The sequence below is a fragment of the Papio anubis genome, unplaced genomic scaffold, assembly GCF_008728515.1.
Source record: "Papio anubis isolate 15944 unplaced genomic scaffold, Panubis1.0 scaffold112, whole genome shotgun sequence".
Taxonomy (NCBI): Eukaryota; Metazoa; Chordata; class Mammalia; order Primates; family Cercopithecidae; genus Papio; species Papio anubis.
In genome coordinates, this window is record NW_022160328.1 from 31896 (window position 1) to 57715 (window position 25820).

The 25820-nt window shown below is 37.3% G+C and overlaps 1 protein-coding gene across 1 annotated transcript; it reads left to right on the forward strand.

Annotated features, from left to right (window-relative positions):
• Positions 1 to 1555: 1555 nt before the first annotated feature.
• On the forward strand, positions 1556 to 16382 carry LOC101001973 (hyaluronidase 4). Its single transcript, XM_009203801.4, is given in 5 exon segments — positions 1556 to 1877; positions 2536 to 3487; positions 8123 to 8212; positions 15833 to 16238; positions 16241 to 16382. Coding segments are annotated over 4 exon segments (1458 nt in total). The 5' UTR covers positions 1556 to 1877; positions 2536 to 2566; the 3' UTR covers positions 16282 to 16382.
• Positions 16383 to 25820: the final 9438 nt, after the last annotated feature.

Sequence of the window (25820 nt, forward strand, 5' to 3'; positions counted from 1 at the left end):
TGCATTCTATGGCTTTTGACAAATGTATAATAGCATGTATCGACCTTTAAAGTATTACATAAAATAGTTTCACTGCTCTCCAAATCCACCATGTTCCACCTATCCATCTGTCCTTCTCCCCAACCCTTGGCAACCACTAATTTTTTTTATTATCTCCATATGTTTTCTTTTCCAGAATGTCATATATAGTTGGAGACAAAGAGTCTCACTCTGTCACCCAGGCTGGAGTGCAGCGGCACAATCTCAGCTCACTGCAACCTCTGCCTGCCAGGTTCAAGCGATTCTCTTGCCTCAGCCTCCTGAGTAGCTGTGATTACAGGTGCACACCACCACACGTGGCTAATTTTTGTATTTTTAGAAGAGACGGGGTTTCACCATGTTGGCCAGGCTGGTCTCAAACTCCTGACCTCATGATCTGCCTGCTTCAGCCTCCCTAAGTGCTGAGAATACAGGCATAAGGCACTGTGTCTGGCTGGTATCTATACCTTTTTACAATGTGTAAAATTATGTTGCTTTCTCCACTGGTTCGCTAGACCTGGCTACTTGCCTGAAACATATCAGATTTGTTGAATAAACATTCAAGTGTATGTATGTATGTATATATGTATATGTATGTATTAGTATATATATTTTATAAGTGGAAAAATGTAGATCTAGTTTTATACCTTGAATAATAGAAATGGCTAGAAAAACATAAAATCTCAGTAAGTAGCATGTAGAAAGAATTCATTATATTTAAAAATACATACAATTATAATGCATATTTTTGTTACTGTAGTAGAAGTTTGTTATACAATGTAGACTAGGGACCAAAATAATGCCAAAATAATTTTTCCATAGGCTAGCTACAAAAATAGATGATTGTGTATCATTTATATACACGGAAAACATAATGAAAACCTCCTAGAAGAGGAAATTTGTAACTGTATTTTACTAAAGCATGATATTTTGTATTTTTAGGCCCTTTGACTCTAAAAAATTTATTGTGATATGACATTTTAAAAAGGTGTTTTTTTTCCCAAGGGTGTCAGTTTATTAGGCATATGTACCCAATGTGCAGTCATGACCAGAGGGAGGTAAAGAATAATATTTATGGAGAGTAGATATTCTTACATTTTACCTGAACAACAAATAAAGAATGAAGAAGATTTGCTTATATATTTTTGTGGGTGAATGGGAGTCAAATTAAGATCTCATGATTGGAGAAGAGTGATGGGAGAGAAACCATCTCTGATAGCTTAGAGATTCATCTGGTGCTACAATACACACGCCACATGAAGGCAATCGTCTCAGTAATATCCAGTTTATTTAAAAGAGTAAATTATCATTCACATTTGTCAACTTAAAAATTCAGTGTACAGAGAGCCTACGACTTACTCAAGTTTCTTTACAAACTTTGGGTGCTATGTTGTGAGAGTTAGCGTACAATTTTGGTTGGTGTCTTTCCTGAATTTAGTACATTAAATGAAGACACCAAGAACTACATGAGAAACAATGTATGACTCTTAAAAAGAAACTGAGTTTAATTATATCAGAGAAAAATCTGTTTAAAATAAATTCCTTTATTTAAAAACATCCATACGATAAGATAATTTTGATAACTGCAACCATATTGCTTTCAGGATGAGATCTTGTTGGCTGGAATGCATCAACTATTAGATAGTCCTTATATTCTGGGAAGATTCTTTGGCAGTTTTTGTCCCAACGGACTAGTTAGAGGGGCCTAAAGAGACAAGGTTTATTTAGGGTTTAACTGCTGAATATACAATCCAGTTTCTTTATAGGAAAACCACTGGAGTTAAAGAACTAATAGGATTTTAGGCTTGTTTATATATCTAAGAGAAGATGATAGCACCAAAATCCATAATCAACAAAGGGTAATTAAATTTCTACTTGTTTTTTTTTTTATTTCAGCCTATGCTGGTTCCAAAGGTAACTGCTCTCTGTTTTAAAAACAAACATCTGAGACCAGTGCATTTTAAATTGCATGTAAAGTATTACTGTTAGTACAGTTAGTTATTTCTTTTTGTTCTATTTAATATTAGTTAAAATTCCAATATTTGTTAATTTTCAAGTGGGCATGTTCTTGGAGTCACTTTGCGAGTAATCAATAAGGAGATATGACAATCCATTCAGCCTTTCTTTTCTAGTTCCTCTTACAGCCAGCAAAGGCTTGTCAGTACAAGAAGGTTTGGGTTAGCGTATTCAGAATCGTAGGAAATTAAAACCAGAATGGCTAGCAGCTAGACTTTGCGTAGCTGATGAATGTGTGAAACTTTTTATAGTTTTTATTGACTAGATTTTTTTTCACATTTCAAGTGAAAAAAAAAAAAAAAAAGCCCCACTCATCCTCCCTTGTTGCGATGAAACTACATTGGCCTATAATATCCATATATAGACTATAATATCTATATTGGCCTAGATGTTAATAAACCTGAAAGATATTTTAAAATATTTGGTCTATTCACTGTATACCACAAAACTTAAGGGACATTTGACTCCATTATGTATGATATTTTGCTTATTATTTTTAAGGAGACTGCTGTAATGCTGAAAACCTCAAGCCATGTGTAACCCATGGGTGGCATGGTTAGGAGTGCTGCCACTCTTCATCCTGTTAACTCAGGCAGCCCTCAAACCAGCAATGCCTCTGGTGATCGACAGCCAGCCTTTCAGCATTTTCTGGGCAGCCCCAACAATGTACTGTATGCCTTTCTTCAACGTGAATATGAATCTTCAAGTATTTAACATTATATCAAATCCTTTAGAGACTCAGAGTGGGTCAAAAATTGCCATAATTTATCCAAACGAATTAGGGTATTACCCTTACTTCTCTCAAGATGGAAAATCCTTTAATGGAGGAATACCGCAGAACGTGAGCCTTTCTGAACATCTTAGGAAAGCTGCTGATGACATCGGAGAAGCTGTCCCTTGGTGGAGATCAGAAGGACTTGTTGTTATTGACTGGGAAAGTTGGAAACCCCAATGGGATAGAAATCGGGGCAGCCGAATAATATACAACAACCACTCTTTAGCCTTCACTAGAAACCATCATCCTTATTGGTCAGAAATGAAAGTGGAAACAGTTGCCCGAGAGGAATTTGAAAATGCTGGAAAAAATTTCATGAACGTTACTCTCACATTGGCTTTAGAAATGAGACCAAAATGTTTATGGGGCTTTTATCTCTACCCAGACTGCTACAATTATGATTACAGAATAAATCCAGAGACGTACACAGGTAATTGTCCGAATGATGAAATTCTCCGCAATGACCAACTCCTGTGGCTGTGGGAGAAAAGCGCAGCGCTTTATCCTTCAATATATTTGGATAAAATACTGAAGTCAAGCTTAAATGCTTTGAAATTTGTTCACTATCGGGTGAGAGAAGCCATGAGGATTGCTGAAATGGCTAGACATGACTATGTTTTGCCGGTTTTTATTTTTTCCAGACCATTTTATTTGCATAGTACTGAAGCTCTCTCACAGGTAAGGAAAAGCAGTCACTCACATTTTTTTTTAAAAAATGGAAATTTTGTAGAATAACTATATAAAGCCTCCACATAAATGTTTTAGGATATTTATTTTCCCTTAGCAACACAATCTTATTCTCTTTTAAGCATGTATATTTCTTCAAATGTCAACTCAGTGCTGAAAAATGTCACTGACAATTAGATGTGCACTTAACACTTTTGGATAATGATTCTTACCAGCTTAGCACTCACAGGAGTTTCTTACAGAACAGATGTTAAACTTGATTTAAATAATGTAACAGATAGAGTAATTTTAACCAGAGAGAAATTTTAGAACTAACTTATTTTTTATTTTGTTTTCGAGAAGGAGTCTCGCTCTGTCGCCCAGGCTGGAGTGCAGTGGCACGATCTCGGCTCACTGCAAGCTCCTCCTCCCGGGTTCACGCCATTCTCCTGCCTCAGCCTCCCAAGTAGCTGGGACTTCAGGCGCCCGCCACCACGCCCAGCTAATTTTTTTTTTTTTTTTTGTATTTTTAGTAGAGACGGGGTTTCACCGTGTTAGCCAGGATGGTCTCGATCTCCTGATCCCGTGATCTGCCCGCCTCAGCCTCCCAAAGTGCTGGGATTACAGGGGTGAGCCACCACGGCCAGCCTAGAATGAACTTCTTAATATGAAAAGGCAATTTTCCAAATCAAAAACGTACAACATAGAGCTTGGGGTAAATTATTAATCAGCTACATTTCTCATTATATTGCATTTGTATGTTTTAATTAGCTAGGCTAACTGAAAAAATTACATAGATTCTCTTGATTTTGTCTTTAAGAGTCTACAGTACAATCTAGTGGTTATTGTCAAGGCATTAAAACTGGTTTATATAAGGAGACAGATACTGTCTTTAGACTGAACACAAAGCTGGAAGCCTACAGATGTGGGGATGAGCTTGTTTAGAAGATAATAAGTTTGAAGACATGGCAAGTGTTCAAACTTTAACTAGATTTTCACATAGGACATCATCGTAAGGATTCAATCTTTGGATGGGTGGCTAGATAAGAAAATCCTCAAATCTCCATCCATACCTGACAGCCAACAATTCTTTAGGGCAGTACCCAACACAGAAGCAAAGCTGTTGTATAGACAATACACAGCTTACGTAGACCACTTAGGTTTGAGATAAGGCCATTTAAAACCATTGAAAAGCAGTAGCAATTCTTCCTAAATATTTCAGAATAAAATCCAAATATTATTAATTAGACTTCACACTGCAGGATTACTCAGTATCATTCAATAAGTTTAGAAGGAAAAGAATCATAGCATTATGACAAAAATTTGGAAGAATCTCATGGGCACTTAACCCATCTCCTACCTAAATAAAAACCCTTTCTCATCCTGCCTCTACTTTAACACTTTTTGATGGGGCCGCTTCTTACATTAGAAGGAAAACTGCCGTCTGGGGGAAATATTAATTCCTAGAAAGTTTTTGAGTATCTACTTTAGATTTTTTTTTTAAATCTACTTTGCCTCCAATAACTTCATACCACTAGTTCTAATTCTACCTTCTGGTGCAGCATAGAATACATCAAATCCTTCTTTCAAAAGCCAGTTGTCCAGGTATTCTAGGATATCAGTCATGCCTACCAAAGTCTTCTTGCTAAGATATTCCTCAAGTGATGCCAGCTTTCTCAAATCATTTTACGTTCTTAAATCCTTTTCAGAAAAAAACCTGAGTTATATTTATTCATTCAGAAATTCTTGAGTGCCTACATTGTGTCAGGAATTACATGTTATTAGTAATAACAGTAGAAAATAATAATAATTCATGCAGTCAAAGAGTTCACCTTGAGAGAAAACGGGAGAATGAGATGAGCCACATTTTCATAAAAGCTTTTCATTGCTTTCCTATTTTTCGTGCTATTAGGCTTTTTAATCTTTTTTATTTTTAATTTTTGTGCGTACATTAGACTTTTAAAGTAAATTATAGGTTAAGTATCACCTCTGAGCTCTACTTTAGAAATCAATAGACTGCATTCTTCACTCACCAAAATATATAGAATCACCTGAGCATTATATTGAATTGTCTTAATGCTTTCCTATTGCCTTCCATGTATCACTTATCAAAAAACAGTATGGGTTTTTCTCACCTTTTGTCTAAGTAACATAACTTTCCAATGCATGTTTTAAAAACCAGTTCTGGTTGGTATTTGCCTTCAGCAGTGTCTTAATTAAAATAAGTGACTACATTTAGGTTTAAGGAATGTGATACTAGTCAGTATAACGGAAGAATGATTTCATTTCTTGTTGTATTACTTAGACAAATTGCAGAACATAAATACCAGTATTGCTGAAACCTTCCTACCACGCAGGAAAGCTTACAGTGGTGTGACAATTGACTCATTGCAGTCTGTGAGCACTCCACCTTTGCACTGGATCTCTGACTCTCCATACCTTGTAGGGGAGAAAAGAATGCAGATTGCTCCATCTGTGTCATCCCCTTTATCTCCCATCTCTCCCTATTTCCTACTTCTTTGCTCTTGGCCTATATTCATTAGCATAACATCCTCAGTTTCTTATCTTGGTGAACTGTAATCTACATAGTCACCCAATTTGAAAGTCACTTGGCTGCCTCCCTTCTCCTCTTTCCATTATCCAATAGGTAACTAAAACTTACCCATCTTTATTTCCAAATAACTCTTCAATCTGTTCCCTCTGCTTTACAAGGACTGACACTACCTTTGTTGAGGCATCATCATTTCTCACCGAACAATTTCTATCACCTCCTAATTGGTGTTCCTGCCTGTACTATCTTGACCTTCCCCTCCAGTGCATTCCTTTCTCTTTTTTGAGATGGAGCCTCGCTCTGTCGCTCAGGCTGGAGTGCAATGGTGCGATCTCGTCTCACTGCAAGCTCCGCCTCCCTGGTTCAAGTGATTCTCCTGCCTCAGCCTCCCAAGTAGCTGGGATTACAGGCGTGTGCCACCACGCTGGCTAATTTTTGTATTTTTAGTAGAGATGGGGTTTCACGATGTTGATCAGGCTGGTCTCGAACTCCTGACCTCAGGTGATCCACCCACCTCAGCCTCCCAAAGTGTTGGGATTACCCACCATGCCGGGCCTCCAATGCATTCTTTATATGCAAAAAGAAAAAAGAATCAAAGTTGCAAGTTTGTGTCTTTCCAGCACTAAATTTTTGCATTTATTTAGTTATTTGAGATGGAGTCTCACTCTGTCACCCAGGCCGGAGTTCAGTGGCAGGATCTTGGCTCACTGCAGCCTCCGCCTCCTGAATTCAAGAGACTCTCCTGCCTCAGCCTTCCGAGTAGCTGGGATTACAGGCAAGCACCACCATGACAGGCTATTTTTGTATTTTTAGTAAAGGTAGGGTTTCACCGTGTTGCCCAGCCTGGTCTCGAACTACTCACCTCAAGTGATCTGTCTGCCTTGGGCTTCCAAAGTGCTGAAATTACAGGTGTGAGCCACTGCGCCTGGCCAGTTGTCTTAACACTTTAAAACAGCATTTTTATGTTTGTATTTGGATTCTGTTTATACATAGAAATTCATACGTTCTTTCTTACCAAATTCTGTACGCTTTACCACAAGGAAGTGCTGGGAGTTCTCCGGATGGACTGTGATTTTGCCCGGATCTGAGTCTCTGCTCTTATTCTCCCTTGTGGATATAAAACTCTGCTCTCTCTAGACTGTCTTGTGAATTCATACTCATTCTCAAGAGTCTACTGATTCTCATTCCCAAGAGTCATCTGAAATTTAACCTGTTCAAGGATGCCTTCCCAGACTCTTCCATGAAGTATTAAGCACTTCTAATTTATATATGCCTTGTGAGTACTACTAATATAAAAATTATCTTATTATATTATAGTCACTTGTTTATATGTCTGTCTCAACCATTAGACTAAAAACCATTCCTTCAAGAACAGGAAATGAAATCTATTTCACTTTTATATTCTCAGTGTTTAGAATATTGCCTGGAACATTGCAAATATTTCTCAAGTAAATGTAAGAATCCAAGGCAGTATCACCTTTTCCAATTCTGCTATAGTCTTTTGTTTTATTTTTTTGTATGATAGCTTTATTTAAAAGAAATGCTTTTTTTCTGTGTATTAAAATTTATATTTTAATCAACATATACAATTGTAGTATGTATTTATCATATACAACATAATGTTTTGAGGTACATAGACATTGTAGAATGGTTAAATCTAGCTAATTAACAAATTCATGACCTCACAGTTATTTTTAAGAACACTTAATATCCACTCTCTTAGCATTTTTCAAGACTACAATATATTGTCATTACCTATAGACACCATGCTATACAATAGATCTCTTGAACTTATTCCTCCTATCTAATTGTAATTATATGTTATTTAACCAACATCTCCTCAATCCTCTCTCCCTCCTAACCACCTCAGCCTCGGATAATCACCATTCTACTCTCTACTTCCATGAGATCAACTTTTTCAGATTCTATCTGAGATCATGCAGTATTTACCCTGTGGTATAGTCCTTTGTTTTAGAAACAAAGATACCGTTATTAATGTGTTCCTTACCACAGTTGAGGGGTTGAGTCTTATTATTGCATTATCAGTGACAAAATTTGACTTGGTGGAAACTACTCCTGATACCTCTCTTTTCTAGGAGGACTTAGTGCATACAATTGGCGAAAGTGCTGCATTGGGGGCAGCGGGAGTAATATTGTGGGGAGGATATGAATATTCTGCTTCAAAGGTAAGCAATGATTTCTCTGTCAGCAACTTGAACACACTTTTGAGATTGGTTTAAAATTTTTTTTTTTTTTCTCGCATCAGGGTCAAATGGTTGCTGATTATCTGCTTACTTGACCTTAGTGAAATTCAAAAAGTACAGGGTCTAACATTGAGCATCTACTCCATACCAGCCATTGTGGTTAGTAGAAGGGTAGAAAGAGCGCAATCATTCTAATCAGGCAGCTAAGTGAGAAACTGATGTTTATGTCCTAGGGGTGTAATTTTGAGCATGTTAATTAACATTTCTGAGTCTCAGCTTCTCCAACTAAAAAACTGGACTAAAATAAAACCTCCTCCGCAGGATTTTGGTAGATTACATGGCATAATATATATGTGACAAACAAAAAATAATAAATTTTAAAAATGAAAAATTATTTCATTTGCGCTAAGGAGGGCAGATGCTCCAAAAATGATAAATAATTTTTTCTTTTTTTTTTTTTTTTTTTTTTTTTTTTGGTGAGATAGTCTCACTCTGTCACCCAGACTGGAGTGCAGTCGCGCAATTTCGGCTCACTGCAACCCCTGCCTCCCAGGTACAAGGGACTCTCGTGACTCAGCCTCTTGACTAGCTGGGACTACAGGCATGTGCCACCATGCCTGGCTTATTTTTTGTATTTTTAGTAGAGTCATGGTTTTGTTATGTTGGCCAGGCTGGTCTCAAACTCCTGGCCTCAAGCTATCAGCCCACCTCGGCCTCCTAAAGTCTTGGGATTACAGGCGTGAGCCACCGTACCCGGCCCCAAAATGATTATTTACTTTGCTGATTACCTGTTATAGAAATGCATGTGGGAGAATAATCTATTTGTATATAAAGATTTATTAACAATCTACTCTGTTCTGGCTGGGCGCGTTGGCTCACGCCTGTAATCCCAGCACTTTGGGAGGCCCAGGCGGGTGGATCACCTGAGTTCGGGAGTTTGCGACTAGCCTGACCAACATGGACAAACTCCGTCTCTACTAAATATACAAAATTAGCTGGGTATAGTGGCGCATGCCTGTAATCCCAGCTACTCAAGAGGCTGAGGCAGGAGAATCACTTGAACCCGGGAGGCAGAGGTTGCCCTGAGCCGAGATCACGCCATTGCACTCTTGTTTGGGCAACAAGAGTGAAACTCCATCTCAAAAAAAAAAAAAAAAAAAAAAAAAAAAAAAAAAAATTAACAATCTATTCTGTTCTTTTGTTATAAGAATACTTAATATGAAATCTACCCTCTTAAATTTTGGATTGCTTAATACATTATTAACTATAGACACTATGTTGTACAGGAGATCTCTCGAACTTATTTATCTAGGGGAACTGAACTAGCATATCTCTAACTTATTTATCTAGCATAACTGAAAAGTTGCAACCTTTAAATAACAACTTCCCATTTCTCCCACCCTCAGCCCCTTACAACTATTACTGTATTCTCTGCTTCTACGAGTTTACTATTTTAGATACCTCCTAAGTACAATCATGTAGCATTTGTCCTTCTGTGACTGCCTTAGTTCACATAGAGTAATGCCCCCCCAGGTTCATCTGGTTGTTATAAAGGACATTATTTCCTTCTTTTTAAAAGGCTGACTACTATTTCATTGTATGTATATAGTGAATTATCTTTATTCATTTATCTGTCAACAGACACTTGGATTGTTTCCATTTCTTGGCTATTGTGAATAGTGCTGCAATATACATGGGAATGCAGACATCTCTTTGAGATTGCAATTTCACTTCTTTTATATATCCAGAAGTGTATATGCGTATATACTGAATCACATAGTAGTTATAGTTAGAATTTTTTGAGGAATTTCCATACTGTTTTCCATAGCTGTTGTACCATTTAACATTCCCATCAACAGGATTTGGGGGTTCCCACTTCTCTACAACTTCAACACTTGTTATCTTTTATTTTTTAAATTATACCCATCCTAACAGGTGTGAGGTGATAGCTCATTGTTTTGATTTATATTTCCCCGATAAGTAATGATTTTGAGCATCTTTTCATATACCTATTAGCTCTTTGTATGTCTTCTTTGGAGAAATGTTTGTTCAAGTCCTTTGCTTAATTTTTGATTGGGTTATTTGGATTTTTTGCTGAGTCATAGAAGTTCCTTATATATTTTGGATATTGACCTCTATCGGATATATGGTTTGGAAATATTTCTACTATTCTATAGGTTATCTCTTCACACTGCTGTTTCTTTTGCTGTGCAAAAGCTTTTCAGTTTGATGCATCCCATTTGTCCACGTTTGTTTTTGTTTCCTGTCCTTCTGGTGTCATGTCTAAGAAATAATTGCCAAGACCAGTGTCAGGAAGCGTTCCCCGTGTGTTTTCTTTTAGGCATTTTAGAGTATTCGGTCTAATGTTAAGTAAGTCTTTAGTCCAGTTTGAATTGACTTTTGTGTGTGGTGTAAGATAGGGATCCAATTTCGTTTCTGGGCATACGGATATCTAGTTTTCCCAGCTCCATCTGTTGAAGAGACTATCTTTTCTCTGTTGTGTTCTTGGCACTCTTGTCAAACATCAGTTGATCATATATGTGTGGGTTTACTTCTGGCCTCTCTATTCTGTGCCTGTGACTTGTATATCTTCCTTTATACCAGTAACATAGTGTTTTATTTATTGTAGAATTGTAATGTATTTTTAAATGAGGAAATGTGAAGCCTCCAGTTTTGTTCTTTCTGAAGGTTATTTTGGCTCTTCTGGGCCTTTTGTGGTTCCATATAAAGTTTAGTTTTTTGTTTTCTATTTCTGTAAAAATTGCCATTGGGATTTTGATGGGGATAGCATCGAACTTGCAGATCACTTTGGGCAGTGTGGACATTTTAACAATATTAAGTTTTTCTGTCCATAAACATAAGTTATCTTTTATTTATGTCTCCTTTAACGCCTTTTATCAATATTATGTAGTTTTCGATGTACAAGTCTTTCACTTTTTTGGTTAAGTTTATTCCTAAGGATTTTATTATTTTTAATGGTATTGTAAATGGAATTGTTTTCTTAGTTTCCTTTTCAGATGGCTCACTATTAATGAATAGAAATTCAATTAATTTGTATATGTTGATTTTGTATACTGCAACCTTACTGAATTTCTTTATTACTTATGACATTTTTTTGTAGTTTTTAGGGTTTTCTATATATAGAATTATATCATCTGCAACAAGGATAGTTTTAAATTCAGATTCATTTTTATTTCTTGCTTAATTGCTCTAGCTGGGACTTCTAGTAGTATGTTGAATAGAAGTGGTCAGAGTTGGCTGGATGAGATGGCTCATGCCTATAATCCCAGTACTTTGGGAAGCTGAGGCAGGAAGGTTGCTTGAGGCCATGAGTTCAAACCCAGCCTGGGCAACATAATGAGACACCATCTCTACAAATAGTAAAAAAGAAAAAAATAGCCAGGTGTGTTGGTGTGTGCTTGTAGTCCTAGCTTCTCAGGAGGCTACAGCAGGAGAATGACTTGAACCTAGGATTTCAAAGCTGTAATGGACTATGATTGTGCTACTGCACTTCAGCCTGGGTGACAGACTCCATCTCTTAACGGAAAATAATTAAACTAAAATGAATAAAAGAGAAATGATTAGAGTGAGTATCCTTGTGTTATTTCTGATCTTAGAGAAAAAGCTTCAACTTTTCATCATTGACTATGATGTTAGCTATGGGCTGGTCATATATGGCCTTTATATGTTGTGATACATTCTTTCTATACCTATTGTTGTAAGAGTTTTTACTGTGAAGGGGTGTTAAATTTTTAAAAAATGCTTTTTCTGCATCTAGTAAGATGGTCATATGATTTTTATTTTTCTTACTGTTTATGTAGTATATCACATTTTTATAAGTTATATGTAAAGTTCCTGTCTTTTTTTAACCACATTACATATAAATGGTTTAACAGGTTTCTCCTAATTGAAGCATGTATTTGGGATGGTCTGATTAAATCCAAGCTGTCACATAGACAAAATTCTCTTTTAGATTCCTGATGTGAATCTTTAAATACAGATCATCTTTCCTTAGAGCAGCTGAAATAGTCATGGAATCACAGCCAAAAGGCTGCCAAATCCAACTCTAGAAGCAATAATTAAGGTTGATATAATCAAAACTTTTATAGTAAAATAGAAGAGGAGGTAGTGAGATGGAGAGACAATGGGTTATAAAGAATCTGGCTTTTCCCAAAGAGAGATCTGGCCTTTGTCCTTGGTTTCTGGGTGGTAATCTGGGAGTATCTTTGTTTAGGGTGGATATAATCACACCTAATAGTTTTATGATGAGGGCTGACCATGCCTCAAGAACACAAAGGGTGAAACAATGGGTAGATGCTTCAAGCTATGCATTATCAATGAATTGGAGACTGAGTTCAACCACTTAATCAATCAATCAATCATGACTCTTCTTTTTTTGATTAGTTAGGCTTGTCAGATATAAGTGTTTGATGGTTTTCTTTTTTTGAAGACCCACTCTTTATCAATTCAATTTTCTAATTCAAAAATTTATACTTTTAACTTTATTATTTCTTTTCATGAGATTGCTTTCTAAAAAATTATTTTTCTAAGTTCTTGAATTGAATGCTTGTTTAATTTATTATTTTATTCCTCTATGTTAAATAATCAAAGCTGTTGCAATAAAAAGTATTACTTTTGCATCTAGTATTAGCATGCTTTAAAATGTTAGGACATTTCTTTCAGATCCAAAGACAGAGTAGAGGATAAACTTCCACAAAAAGGTGCACATTTCTTTGGATAAAGATTTAAAATTAGAAGCTAATTTTAGAAATTTAGTGAACGCTCCAGATACACCGAAAATCAAGAAAGTTTGCCATAATAGGTAGAATATCACTTGCTGGGTTCTAGGAAATTGGTGACCAGCTTCTGATAATAGACAGAGATAGGAAATGCACTGATTCAATGAAGCAGGTAGCCACTAAGGTGGAGCTTCTAAAAGTGGAAAAGTGACTGAGAAGATGCAGAAAGTTGAGGGAATAGGAAGCATAGAAAAAAGCTTAAGTGGAAAGCGTGCCACTCAGCACCCCATCAGCTACTAGTGCACACTGCTGTATAGCTGAATGGGAGTCCAGGTGAAAGCCAATGCCAAAATGCCTTGTTTCTGGTTTGATAATTGAATCACCCAGTAAACAAAAGCACTTACGACTAGGCATTGACATTGAAAATTACTTTGGATGTATTAACACATTTTAACATGCAGTATTCCAGTTGTTTTTATTTTTCTAATTAATTTGAAATTGTGATTTAAAAAATTTCCTTTTGGACCAAATTGCTACTTGGGAGGGTATTTTTAATCTGTAAAAAACTAGGATTTTTGTGTCTACTTCTTTTATTGTTGATTCCTATTTTATTAATTATAGAGAGAAACATATGTATGCTTACTGTATTTAGAACAGATTGTGTGAGACTAGTTGGGAGGCAATCATCCAGGCGAGAGCTATTAGTGACCTGAAACAGAATGGTAGCAAGGGTTGAATTCGGGATATATTTTGAAGGTAGACTGAAAAGGACTTGCTGATGGCTTAACTGTAAGCGGGAAAAGGAGTGATGAATAACTCCAAGGTTTTGCTCCTGAGGCACTGGAAAGAGGAAGTTGGCTTATGCTGAGATGGGGAACTCTGGGAAGAGGGTCAGTAGATTATGTTGGAGTATGTTAAGTTTGAAATGCTTGTAAGACATCCAGGCAGAGATGTCAAGTAAGTAGGTGGGTACACAATCAATTCAGGGATAAGGTCTGGGTGATACACATTTGGGGATTGTATTTAAAGTAATGAGATGGGATGAGTTTATTCAGTGAAATAGTACAGCTATAGAAGAGAAGAGGTCTAAGATTTAAGCCAGGGGCACTCCAGTGTTAAATGTAGGAAAGATGAACAGGAGCCAGTAAAGAAGACTGAGAAGGAACATCTAGTGAGGTTGGGGACAAAACAGGGATGTGATCTTCTGGAAGCTAAATGAAGAAGGTATTGCAAGGAGGACGGCTGTGACAGAACAGGGAATGCCCAAGTTGAAGTTGATTATATTTGCCAGTGTTCTATGTTGTCTTCGTTTGACTCCTCCTGACCTCTGTCTTTCTTGGTTGCTTTTTCGTCCTTCCTCTTTTTTCCTTCCCAGCCGCCCTTTTCTTTTCTTTCCTTTGCTTCAATTGTTTGCCTGTTTTATTTTACTGTGTCTTTCTTAGAAACCTCCTCAGATGCCTCAGACAAGGAGTCTTGTCCTGACTAAAAACAGCGTGTGTTTCTAAATATAGAATGAGACTGCCGCAGATTGAATGTGTCTGTAACAAATAATATTGCTTACATGATCTTCAGAATTTACTATTGCCAAAGTGCTGGCCTTGTTCAACTACCTGTCAATGAAGAACTTTATTCTGCCTTATGACTTTCAATTTGAATCTCCCAAATCTTTACCAGATGGAGTCACAGTTCTGGGGCCTCCTCTCACTGAGAAAATATCCCACTGTTCTAAGCTTAATTGGTTTTAAATTATGCATGAGTTTAAATATAGATAAAATAAATAATTAAATGCTAATAGAAAACTCAATTTATATTACTAATTAATTTACTAGAATTTTTCCATGATCCTACCTGTGTGGATCAAGGCAGACATTTATCAAGATTCCAGCCAGGCTCTTCTGGGTTAGCTGATAATATCATTTCAATTAGGTTTGCCCATCCTAACTGCACAATATGATCATTAATGTACAGAAATGTGTCCTAAAGTTAAAGCCCAGTGCTATGGACACATCAATGAAATACCCAATGGTAGACTTGTGGGAAGACATTCTTACCTGCTATCATTGGACCGTATATGCAATGTACAAGTAACACTAGCATTTCATGTAAATAATGATCTTTTATATTCTACCTCCTAAAAACTGACTGATGGACAAGTAAAGTATGTTATATTTATATTATGAAATATTGAACAGCAATTAAAATGAAAAAATGCTACATGTATCAACATAAAAAATGGAAAATATTAAGTTCAAAAAGCGAGTTGCAAAAATATCCTACATGATATATGTATGTAAATGATTAAAAAGCACAAAATAATACCCCCTCTTGTTCATAATTACACACACACACACACACACGCACACACACACCCCTAGTAAAGTTATAAAAATGTGGATGAGAACTCATCAACTTTAGGAGAATTGTTATCTCATCAGAGGTAGAGAGAAGAATAGGATGACTTGGTAGTTTTTGAAAAATCTGACCTAATGTTAAAATATATTGAGTATCAGCATTGAAAATGTTTCACAAGTAAAGTTAAATTTTAACAAACCATCCCCATATTAATGATATCTTTTAAAAGTATTACTACAAATATATCTTTACATTAAGGACCAGTCTCTACTGGGACACTGTGAGATCATCTTCACCAATGAATTTGGTTGGTTCATAGTCTTCCCAATTAAAGGCATGGCTCATACTCACATGACCCTATAAAGGTTTAGTCCCTCCTTTAAATAGCTAATCCACAGAAATGCTCTTCCTCCTCAGCCTTACCAAATGCAAAACTTCAGGCATTAATACTGCCTGGATAATGGAAGCACACTTTGAGAGTGCTTTAAGTAGATTTCTGTTTTTCCTACAGGAGAACTGCTTATCTATGCAACAATCTATCCGAGGGCCTTTGGGCCGTTATGCTGTGAATGTGACATCGGCAGCCAAGCTCTGCAGTCAGAGTCTATGTAACAATCACGGAAGATGTATTCGAAAAACACCTGAGTCCTCCTTCTATCTGCATATGCCTGAAAGCAGTGGTAAGAAATATGTTCTAAACAAGAGTTTCAGATTCATCATTTCTGAACACAATAAACAGAAGACAATAACAGCTATGAAGAATGGATTTGTGTGTCACTGCTATTACGGCTGGCATGGACCATCTTGTCAGGATCACTCTTCAGATCTCCTAAGAGAGATGAATAAGGCTCCTACTGTTAACTTCAATTTATTAGTTTTTCTCAGTATGGCTTTTCCTGTGATCCTGCTAAAAATTTTTTTAGCCCTTACTACAACGCCAATTTTTCCTTGAAATACTAAACAGTAGCAAGTGTTGATTTTTTTCAACCTCAAACCTCTCCCAAAATATGTATTGACTTTAAAGTAAAAAATAAAAATAAAAAAGGTAGTCATTGATGCCATTCATTGAAATAGCAATTATTTACTGGGTGTTTACCTCATGCAAGGCAATAAGGAAAAGAAATTGAATATACCTGCTCTCAGGGAGCTTAAATACTTGTGGGAAAATGAACAATGATAAATAAGAAATAACCAAGTCTGGACAACATAGCAATATCCCATCTCTACAAAAAATGTAAAAAATAGCTGAGTGTGGTGGTGTAGACTATAGTTCCAGCTACTTTGCAGGCTGAGGTGGGAGGATCATTGAGCCCAGGAGTTCAAAGCTGTGGGGAACTACGATTGTGTGACTGCACTCTAGTCTGAGTGACAAAGTGAGACCCTGTCTCAAAAAAATATTTTTTTAACCCAATACACTAACAAACACACATATATTTGGTGGTTGCAAGTGCTCTGGAGAGTAATAATGAGGGGTAAAAGGATTAGGGAGTTTGAGGGAACACTGGAAATATAAGAGAGTCAAAGCCTCTCTGATGGGATGTCTTGAAGGCAGGAGCAGTCACAAATATATCCTAGGAAATACATTCTTGGAATAGGGAATAGCAGATGCAAAAGCAAATCACTGTTTGCACTCCAGTAATTGGGGATCCCTAAATATTATAAGTGATCACAGGATGCTAAGTTATGTGGGTGAAAGCGAACCTATATGAATGCTGTGGGGGGTTCAACTTTACCCAAGTATCACCAGCACCCTTGGAAATTCATTTAGCAATCATCAATATCAGAAGATAAATTGTATTAGACTCCCATAAAATAGAATTTATATGAGAAATCCTTTTATGTGATACTTGTTGGTCTGTATCTAAGTACTGTATCTAAGTAATTCATCAGTTTTCAATGCATGTAGTTCACGTGGTCACTTAACTGATCTGGTTGTAATCCAGATCATCTTCTATCATAAAGACTCAAAAGATACTATAATGTCCCCAATGCTATTTCTCCCCTTGGTTTAGGGAAGATATTTCCCAGTCTGAGGCCTTCCAAATATTGCACATCCACATATATTTCATACTGGCATACATATAGAGCTTTGATAGGCAGATCACACTTGAACTCCTATTTTGATTCATTTGCTGGTACATTCATTCATTATTCATTCATTTTTTGGGGAGAAGTAAAAGTTTAAGGGGCAGTGAAATATAGTAAACTCAATTGTGGGCTATTTGATAACTTTTCCTATTTTATTGGTGTCCTGCTCCAGTAAGGCTATACTTTGAGTAATTAGATTCTTGTGCCCAGGCATGACATAATTTTTACAATGAGTAAAGTTGGTATTAAGACTTTATAAGAGAAAAAAAAAATAGATGCTTTTATCCTTACAGCGATGATAACTTCTTCAACAATTATTATGTCAGGGTTTTGATATTCAATGAACTCGAATAAGGCAGGCAATATTAATAATGTTTTTTTTTTTTTTTTTTTTTTTTTTTTTGTTGAGACGGAGTCTCGCTCTGTCGCCCAGGCTGGAGTGCTGTGGCTGGATCTCAGCTCACTGCAAGCTCCGCCTCCCGGGTTTACGCCATTCTCCTGCCTCAGCCTCCCAAGCAGCTGGGACTACAGGCACCCGCCACCTCGCCCGGCTAGTTTTTTTTTGTATTAATAATATTATTAACATCTTGAAGATGAAGAAAGTAAGAAAAGAATGAGAGGCATAGCCAATTTTGTCCAACAGTCAATGAATACCTCAAAGACAGGATACGTATCAGGCCACTGTTTAACCTTACAGTGCCTTCAAAATAATCAGGGCATAAGAAGATTCAAGGTAGATGAAAGAAAAAGAGAAAATATATATAAATACATAGAAAAATTAGGAAACACTGCAATCCTATTACCCATAGATAATCATTTAACTTTTTCTAAATAAGAAAAGATTATTGAATTTTATTTTACTGAATTTTAATAGCAAGTGAAAGAAACTAAAACCAAAGAAACTGCCACACTTATTGTAATGGAGTCTTCAAAATTAAAAAAAAAAAAAAATCTTCTCAAGTTAAAAACGGATCATGAAAAGCATTCAGGTTTTGTTGTAGCTTATTTTAACTTGAATAATTTTGGACTTCCAGACTATAATACTTTGTCAGTGGTCTCATAAAAATGAGTGTCATCAATTATGTCTTATGCTAAGACAAATATTTTTTTCTAAAATAAATAAAATCAAAATTAAAACTCTTCCTATGCCTATGATAATTTTTCAAGAGAAATTAGTAAAAGGTACACCTGTAAGCAAAATATCATCTTATAAATACCACAACTCACTTTAGCAAATAAAACCTATCTTCTAAGATGATGCGTAATGTCTATTACAAACACAAAGAGGGCCTATTTCTGTCCCAGATTACCTGAAAAATGACACTTTTGTCTGCTCTTTAGGGCAGTATTGTTTCTTATCTCCCATTATTGTTAAAAAAAAATAAAAACAAAAAACACAGCACTCTTTATCTGGACGTAAACTTTTTCATGGGACACTTGTTTTTCACAGTCTCTTACTGTTCCATACGACCCACAATTTTTTGAATCAGAAGGAACTTATGTCTTCATTTCACAAGCAGTATGTTATAATCAGTCTTTCTGGTCTTTAGTAGATTCATGTCATGGCTATTTTTATATTGGAGACATTCTTTACAAAGTCTTTTGACTTTATCTTCTAATTTAGATTCTCATCTTTGTCTCAAGATAGTTTGCTTTCAATTTTTTTTTCAAATAGTTAGCTAATTTTCACTGTTCAGTTATAAAATTACTATTAGATAGATCTTGGATTTTCTACATCTGAACCCTGTGTTGCTTTCCTCTCACATTTCTAAGTCTTTGTCTTTTTTGCCTTGTAGTATGGATTTGCTCACCTCTTTTTCTAGAATACTAGTTTCTTCTGCACTTGCAATGGTTTGGCTATGATTCATTAGTCCCCACCAAAACTCACGTTGAAATTTGATCCCAAATGTGGTGGTATTGGGAGGTGACACCTAATGGGAGGTGTTTGGATCATGGAAATGGATCCCTCATAAAGGGCTTAGTGGCATTCTTGTGGTACTGAGTTCTTGCTCTGGCAAGACTGGATTAGTTCTCATGGGAGTGAATGAGTTCCCTTGACTATGGGTTGTTTTACAGCCAGGCTACCCCTTGAGTTTTGCCTCTTCATACATGTCTCCTTCCCCTTTAACCTTCTCTGCCATGTTATAATGCAGCATGAAAGCCCTCACCAGAAGCCAGGGCCATGATCTTGAACTTCCCAGCCTGTATCTTTTCTTTATAAATTACCCAGCCTCGGGTATTTGACTATAGCAATGCTAAATGAACTGAGACACCACCGTATTTTGATATTTGTTTTAATTTCAAAGAACCCTTTTTCTGTGTGTGTAATATGATTGCTCCTTTGTTATAGTACTCTTATTTTGGTTTGGTTCAACAGCTTCTTAAATCTCTCTGAGGCTGTTAATTAGATTTTTGAAAATTGTTTCTATTGTTATACATTTTATTCTATTCCATTTCCTTTGAGAATAGAATGTTCCCTTTGTTAATTTCCTTTATACTTTTGGTCTGTATCAAATGTTTTGTGATCTTGTGATCTTTGGTCATCCGTTTATATTTATAAAGGACCAGAGTAATTGAAAAATCTGTCATAGGGATTTTTGCACCCCACACCACCCATGCATTTGTTGGGCATATTTACTCAACAGATTATTTCATTGAAGGATGGACTGTAGATTCTGAAAGTGGTTGGGACATACTGACAAGTAAGAGTGCATCTGTAGCAGATGAGTAGAAACCAGGCAGGTTAGTAGAAACCCCCATAATTATTATCAAAATAAGTAGAAAATTATCATGGAAAAGGAGTGTAATTCTTTCCTGGGTTGAGCAGCCTATCCTTTTTTTTTTTTTCCCCTTCCATGCCCACTGGAAAGATCTAGATATATTCATTTTAGGTCTGCTTTTATATTTGGTTCAACATACAAACTCTGAACCTGTATAGGAAGAGCTTTCTCTTTACTTAAATGTCTTGGGGTCAAATGTCTCTACTGCTTGCCACTGTACATGTTCTGGTAAGTTAAATGGTCGAACTGGTTCTGCCATGTTGAAATAAATATTTTCCTTGATCTGATAATTTGGCCTCCACCCATTTCCATTTTTTGAATATTAGAGCTTCTCTTTCTAATGGAGGGAGCAGCTCATACAGCTAAAGTAACTTTCTCTTTCTTAATTTTTTTTTTTTTTAATTTCCATAGGTTTTTGAGGAACAGGTGGTATTTGGTTACATGAGTTAAGTTCTTTAGTGGTGATTTGTGAGATTTTGGTGCTCCCATCACCCGAGCTGTAATCACTGAACCCAATTTGTATTCTTTTTTTTTTTTTGAGACGGAGTCTCGCTCTGCTTCTCAGCCTGGAGTGCAGTGGCGCCATCTAGGCTCACTGCAAGCTCACCTCCTGGGATCACATCATTCTCTTGCCTCAGCCTCACGAGTAACTGGGACTACGGGCGCCCGCCACCATGCCCAGTTAATTTTTTTGTATTTTTAGTAGAGATGGGATTTCATCGTGTTAGCCAGGATGGTCTCAATCTACTGACCTGGTGATCTGCCCCGCCTCGGCCTCCCAAAGTGCTGGGATTACAGGTGTGAGCCACCATGCCAAGCCTATTGTGTCATTCTTATACCTTTGCATACTCATAGCTCAGTTCCCACTTATGAATGAGAACATACATGTTTGTCTTTCCATTCCTGAGTTATTTCACTTAGAATAATAGTCTCTAATCCCATCCAGGTTGTTGCGAATGCCATTAGTTCTTTCCTTTTCAAGGCTGAGTATTCTGTCATATATAAATACCACAATTTCTTTATCTACTTGTTGGTTGATGGGCTTTTGGGTTGGTTCCACCTATTTGCAACTGTGAATTGTGCTCCCCTAAATATACACGTACAATGACTTCTTTTCCTCTGGGTAGATCCCCAGTGTTGGGGTTGCTGGATCAAATGGTAGTTCTACTTTTGTTCTTTAAGGAATCTCCACACTGCTTTCCATAGTGGTTGTACTAGGTTACATTCCCACCAGCAGTATAGAAGTGTTCCCTTTCACTACATCCACATGGACCTCCATTATTTTTTGATTTTGGCCATTCTTGCAGGAGTAAGGTGGTATCACATAGTGGTTTTGATTTGCATTTCCCTCATCATTAGTGATATTGAACATTTTTTCATGTGTTTGATGGCCCGTGTATATCTTCTTTTGAAAGAAGATAGAGATGACTATTCATGTCGTTAGCCCACTTTTTGATGAGATTTTTTTTTCTTGCTAATTTTTTTGAGTTTGTTGTAGATTCTGGATATTAGTCCTTTGTCTGATGTATAGATTTTTAAGATTTTCTCCCACTCTGTGGGTTGTCTTTTTACTCTGCTGACTGTTCCTTTTGCCACACAAAAGCTCTTTAGTTTAATTAAGTTCCACCTATTTATCTTTGTTTTTTTATTGCATTTGCTTTAGGGTTCTTGGTCATGAAATCCTTGCCTAAGTCAATGTCTAGGAGGATTTTTCCAATGTTATCTTCTGGAATTTTTATAGTTTCACATCTTAGATTTAAGTCCTTGATTCATCTTGAGTTGATTTTTGTATAATGTGAGAGATGAGGATACAGTTTTATTTTCCTACTTGTGACTTGCCAATTATCCCAGCATCATTTGTTGAAAAGAATGTCCTTTCCCCACTTCATGTTTTCGTTTGCTTTGTCAAATATAAACTGACTGTAAGTATTTGGGTTCATTTCTGAGTTCTCTATTCTGTTTCATTGGTCTATGTGCCTATTTTTATATCAGTATTATGCTGTTTTGGTGACTATGGCCTTATAGTATAGTTTGAAATCAGGTAATGTAATGTTGTAGGTTCATTCTTTTTGCTTAGTCTTTCTTTGGCTGTATGGGCTCTTTTTTGGTTCCGTATGAATTTTAGGATTCTTTTATCTAGTTCTATGAAGAATGATGGTGGTATTTTGATGGGAATTGCATTGAATTTGTAGATTGCTTTTGGCAATATTGTCATTTCCACAATATTGATTCTACTCATCCATGAGCACAGAATGTGTTTCTTTTTGTTTGTGGCATCTATGATTTCTTTCAGCAATGTTTTGTAATTTTCCTTGTAGAGGTCTTTCACCTCCTTAGGTATATTTCTAAGTATTTTAATTTTTTTTTTTTTTTTTTTGCAGCTATTGTAAAAGGGGTTGAGTTCTTGATTTGATTCTCAGCTTGGTTGCTGTTGGTTTATAGGAGAACTACTGATTTGTGTACATTGATTTTGTGTCCAGAAACTTTGCTGAATTCTTTTAACAGCTCTAAGAACGTTTTGGAGGATTCTTTAGGGTTTTCTAGGCATGCAATCATACCATTATTATTGTGTGGGAGTCTAAGTCTCTTTGTAGGTCTCTAAGGACTTGCTTTATGAATCTGGGTGCTCCTTTATTGGATACATATACATTTAAGATAGTTAGCTCTTATTGTTGAATTGATCCCTTTACTACTATGTAATGGCGCTCTTTGTCTCTTTTGATCTTTGTTGGTTTAAAGTCTGTTTTATCAGAGACTAGGATTGAAACCCCTACTTTTTTTTGCTTTCCATTTGCTTGGTAGGTCTTCCTCCATCCCTTTATTTTGACCTTATGTGCATCTTTGCACGTGAGATGGATCTCCTGAATACAGCGTACTGATGGGTTTTGACTCTTTATCAAATTTGCCAGTCTGTGTCTTTTAATTGGGGCATTTAGCCCATTTACATTTAAGGTTAATATTGTTATGAGTGAATTTGAGCCTGTCATTATGATGTTAGCTGGTTATTTTGCCCATTGATTGATGCAGTTTCTTCATAGCATCAATGGTCTTTACAATTTGGCATGTTTTTGCAGTGGCTGGTACTCGTTGTTTCTTTTCATGTTTAGTGCTTCCTTCAGGAGCTCTTGTAAGGCAGGTTGGTTGTGACAAAATCTCTTAACATTTGCTTGTCTGTAAAGGATTTTATTTCTCCTTCACTTATGAAGTTTAGTTTGGCTGGATATGAAATTCTGGGTTGAAAATTCTTTTCTTTAAGAATGTTGAATATTGGCCCCCACTCTCTTCTGGCTTGTAGCGTTTCTGCTGAGAGATCCGCTGTTAGTCTGATGGGCTTCCCTTTGTTGGAAACTTGACCTTTCTCTCTGGCTGTCCTTAACACTTTTTCCTTCATTTCAACCTTGGTGAATCTGACAATTATGTGTCTTGGGATTGCTCTTCTCGAGGAGTATCTTTGTGTTGTTCTCTGTATTTCCTGAATTTGAATATTGGCCTGCCTTGCTAAGTTGGGGAAGTTCTCCTGGATAATATCCTGAAGACTGTTTTCCAGCTTGGTTCCATTCTCCCCATCACTTTCAGGTACACCAAACAAACGTAGATTTGTTTTTTTTCACATAGTCCCATATTTATTGGAGGCTTTGATCATTTCTTTTTATTCTTTTTTCTCTAACCTTGTCTTCTCACTTTGTTTCACTAATTTGATCTTCAATCACTGATACCCTTTCTTTCACTTGATCAAATTGGCTATTGAAGCTTGTGCATGTGTCACAAAGTTCTTGTGCCATGGTTTTCAGCTCCATCAGGTCATTTAAGGTCTTCTCCCCACTGTTTATTCTAGTTAGCCATTCATCTAGTCTTTTTTCAAGGTTTTTAGCTTCCCTGCAATGGGTTTGAACACCTTCCTTTAGCTCGGAGAAGTTTGTTATTACTGACCTTCTGACGCCTACTTCTGTCAGCTCGCCAAAGTTATTCTCCATCCAGCTTTGTTCCATTGCTGGCAAGGAGCTGCGATCCTTTAGAGGAGAAGAAGTAATCTGATTTTTGGAATTTTCAGCTTTTCTGCTCTGGTTTCTCCCCATCTTTGTGGCTTTATCTACCTTTGGTCTTTGATGTTGGTGACCTACAGATGGGGTTTTGGTGTAGATGACCTTTTTCTTGATGTTGATGTTATTCCTTTCTGTTTGTTTTCCTTCTAACAGTCAAGTCCCTCAGCTGCAGGTCTGTTGGAGTTTGCTGGAGTTTCACTACAGACCCTGTTTGCCTGGGTATCACCAGTGGGGGCTGCAGAACAGCAGATATTGCTGCCTGATCCTTTCTCTGGAAGCTTCGTCCTAGAGGGGCAGCCACCTATATGAGGTGTCTGTCCACCTCTACTGGGAGGTGTCTCCCAGATAGGCTACATGGAGGTCAGGGACCCACTTGAGGAGGGAATCTGTCTGTGTTCAGAGCTCAAACACAGTGCTGGGAGAACCACTGCTCTCTTCAGAGATGTCAGATAGGGACATTTAAGTCTGCAGAAGTTGTCTGCTGCCTTTTTTTGATCTATGTCCTGCCCACAGAGGTGGAGTCTAGAGGCAGTAGGCCTTGTTGTGCTGCAGTGGGCTCTGCCCAGTTCATGTTTCCTGGCTGCTTTGTTTACCTACTCAAGCCTCAGCAATGGCAGATGCCCCTCCCCAAGCCAGGCTGCCTTCTCACAGGTCAATCTCAGACTGCTGCACTAGCAGTGAGCAAGGCTCTGTGGACACTGGACCCACTGAGCCAGGCATGGGAGAGAATCACCTTGTCTGCAGGTTGCTAATGTCTCATGCGTCCATGTGAAGAGACCACCAAACAGGCTTTGTGTGAGCAAAAAGGCTGTTTGTTTCACCAGGGTGCAGGCAGGCTGAGTCCGAAAAGAGAGTCCACAAAGGGTGGTGGGATTATCATTAGTTCTTACAGGTTTTGGGATAGGCGGTGGAGTTAGGAGCAATGTTTTGTGGGCAGTGGGTGGATCTCACAAAGTACATTCTCAAGGGTGGGGAGAATTACAAAAACCTTCTTAAGGGTGGGGGAGATTACAAAGTACTTTTATCAGTTAGCGTGGGGCAGAAACAAATTACAATGGTGGAATGTCATCAGTTAAGGCTATTTTCACTTCCTTTGTGGATCTTCAATTGCTTCAGGCAATCTGGATGTATACATGCAGGTCACAGGGGATATGGGGGATATGATGGCTTAGCTTGGGCTCAGAGGTCTGACAGCTAAGACCTTGGGAAAAGCACAGTTTTTGGGCAGGAGTGTCCTGTTTTTCCATATAGTCTGTCACAGCTTCCCTTGGCTAGGAAAGGGAAATCCCCCAATCCTTTGTGCTTTTCTGGTGAGGCAATGCCCTGCCCTGCTTCAACTCGCCCTCCGTGGACTGCACCCACTGTCCAACCAGTCCCAATGAGATGAACCAGGTACCTCAGTTGGAAATGCAGAAATCACCCATCTTCTGTGTCAGTCACACTGGGAGTGGCAGACCGGAGCTGTTCCTATTTGGCCATCTTCCAGTTTCAATAGTTTTTTATTTTATTTATGCTATCTGTTTCTTCCCCCTCCCTTTTTTTTTTGTTTTGTTTTGTTTTGTTTTTTGGAGATGAAGTCTTGCTCTGT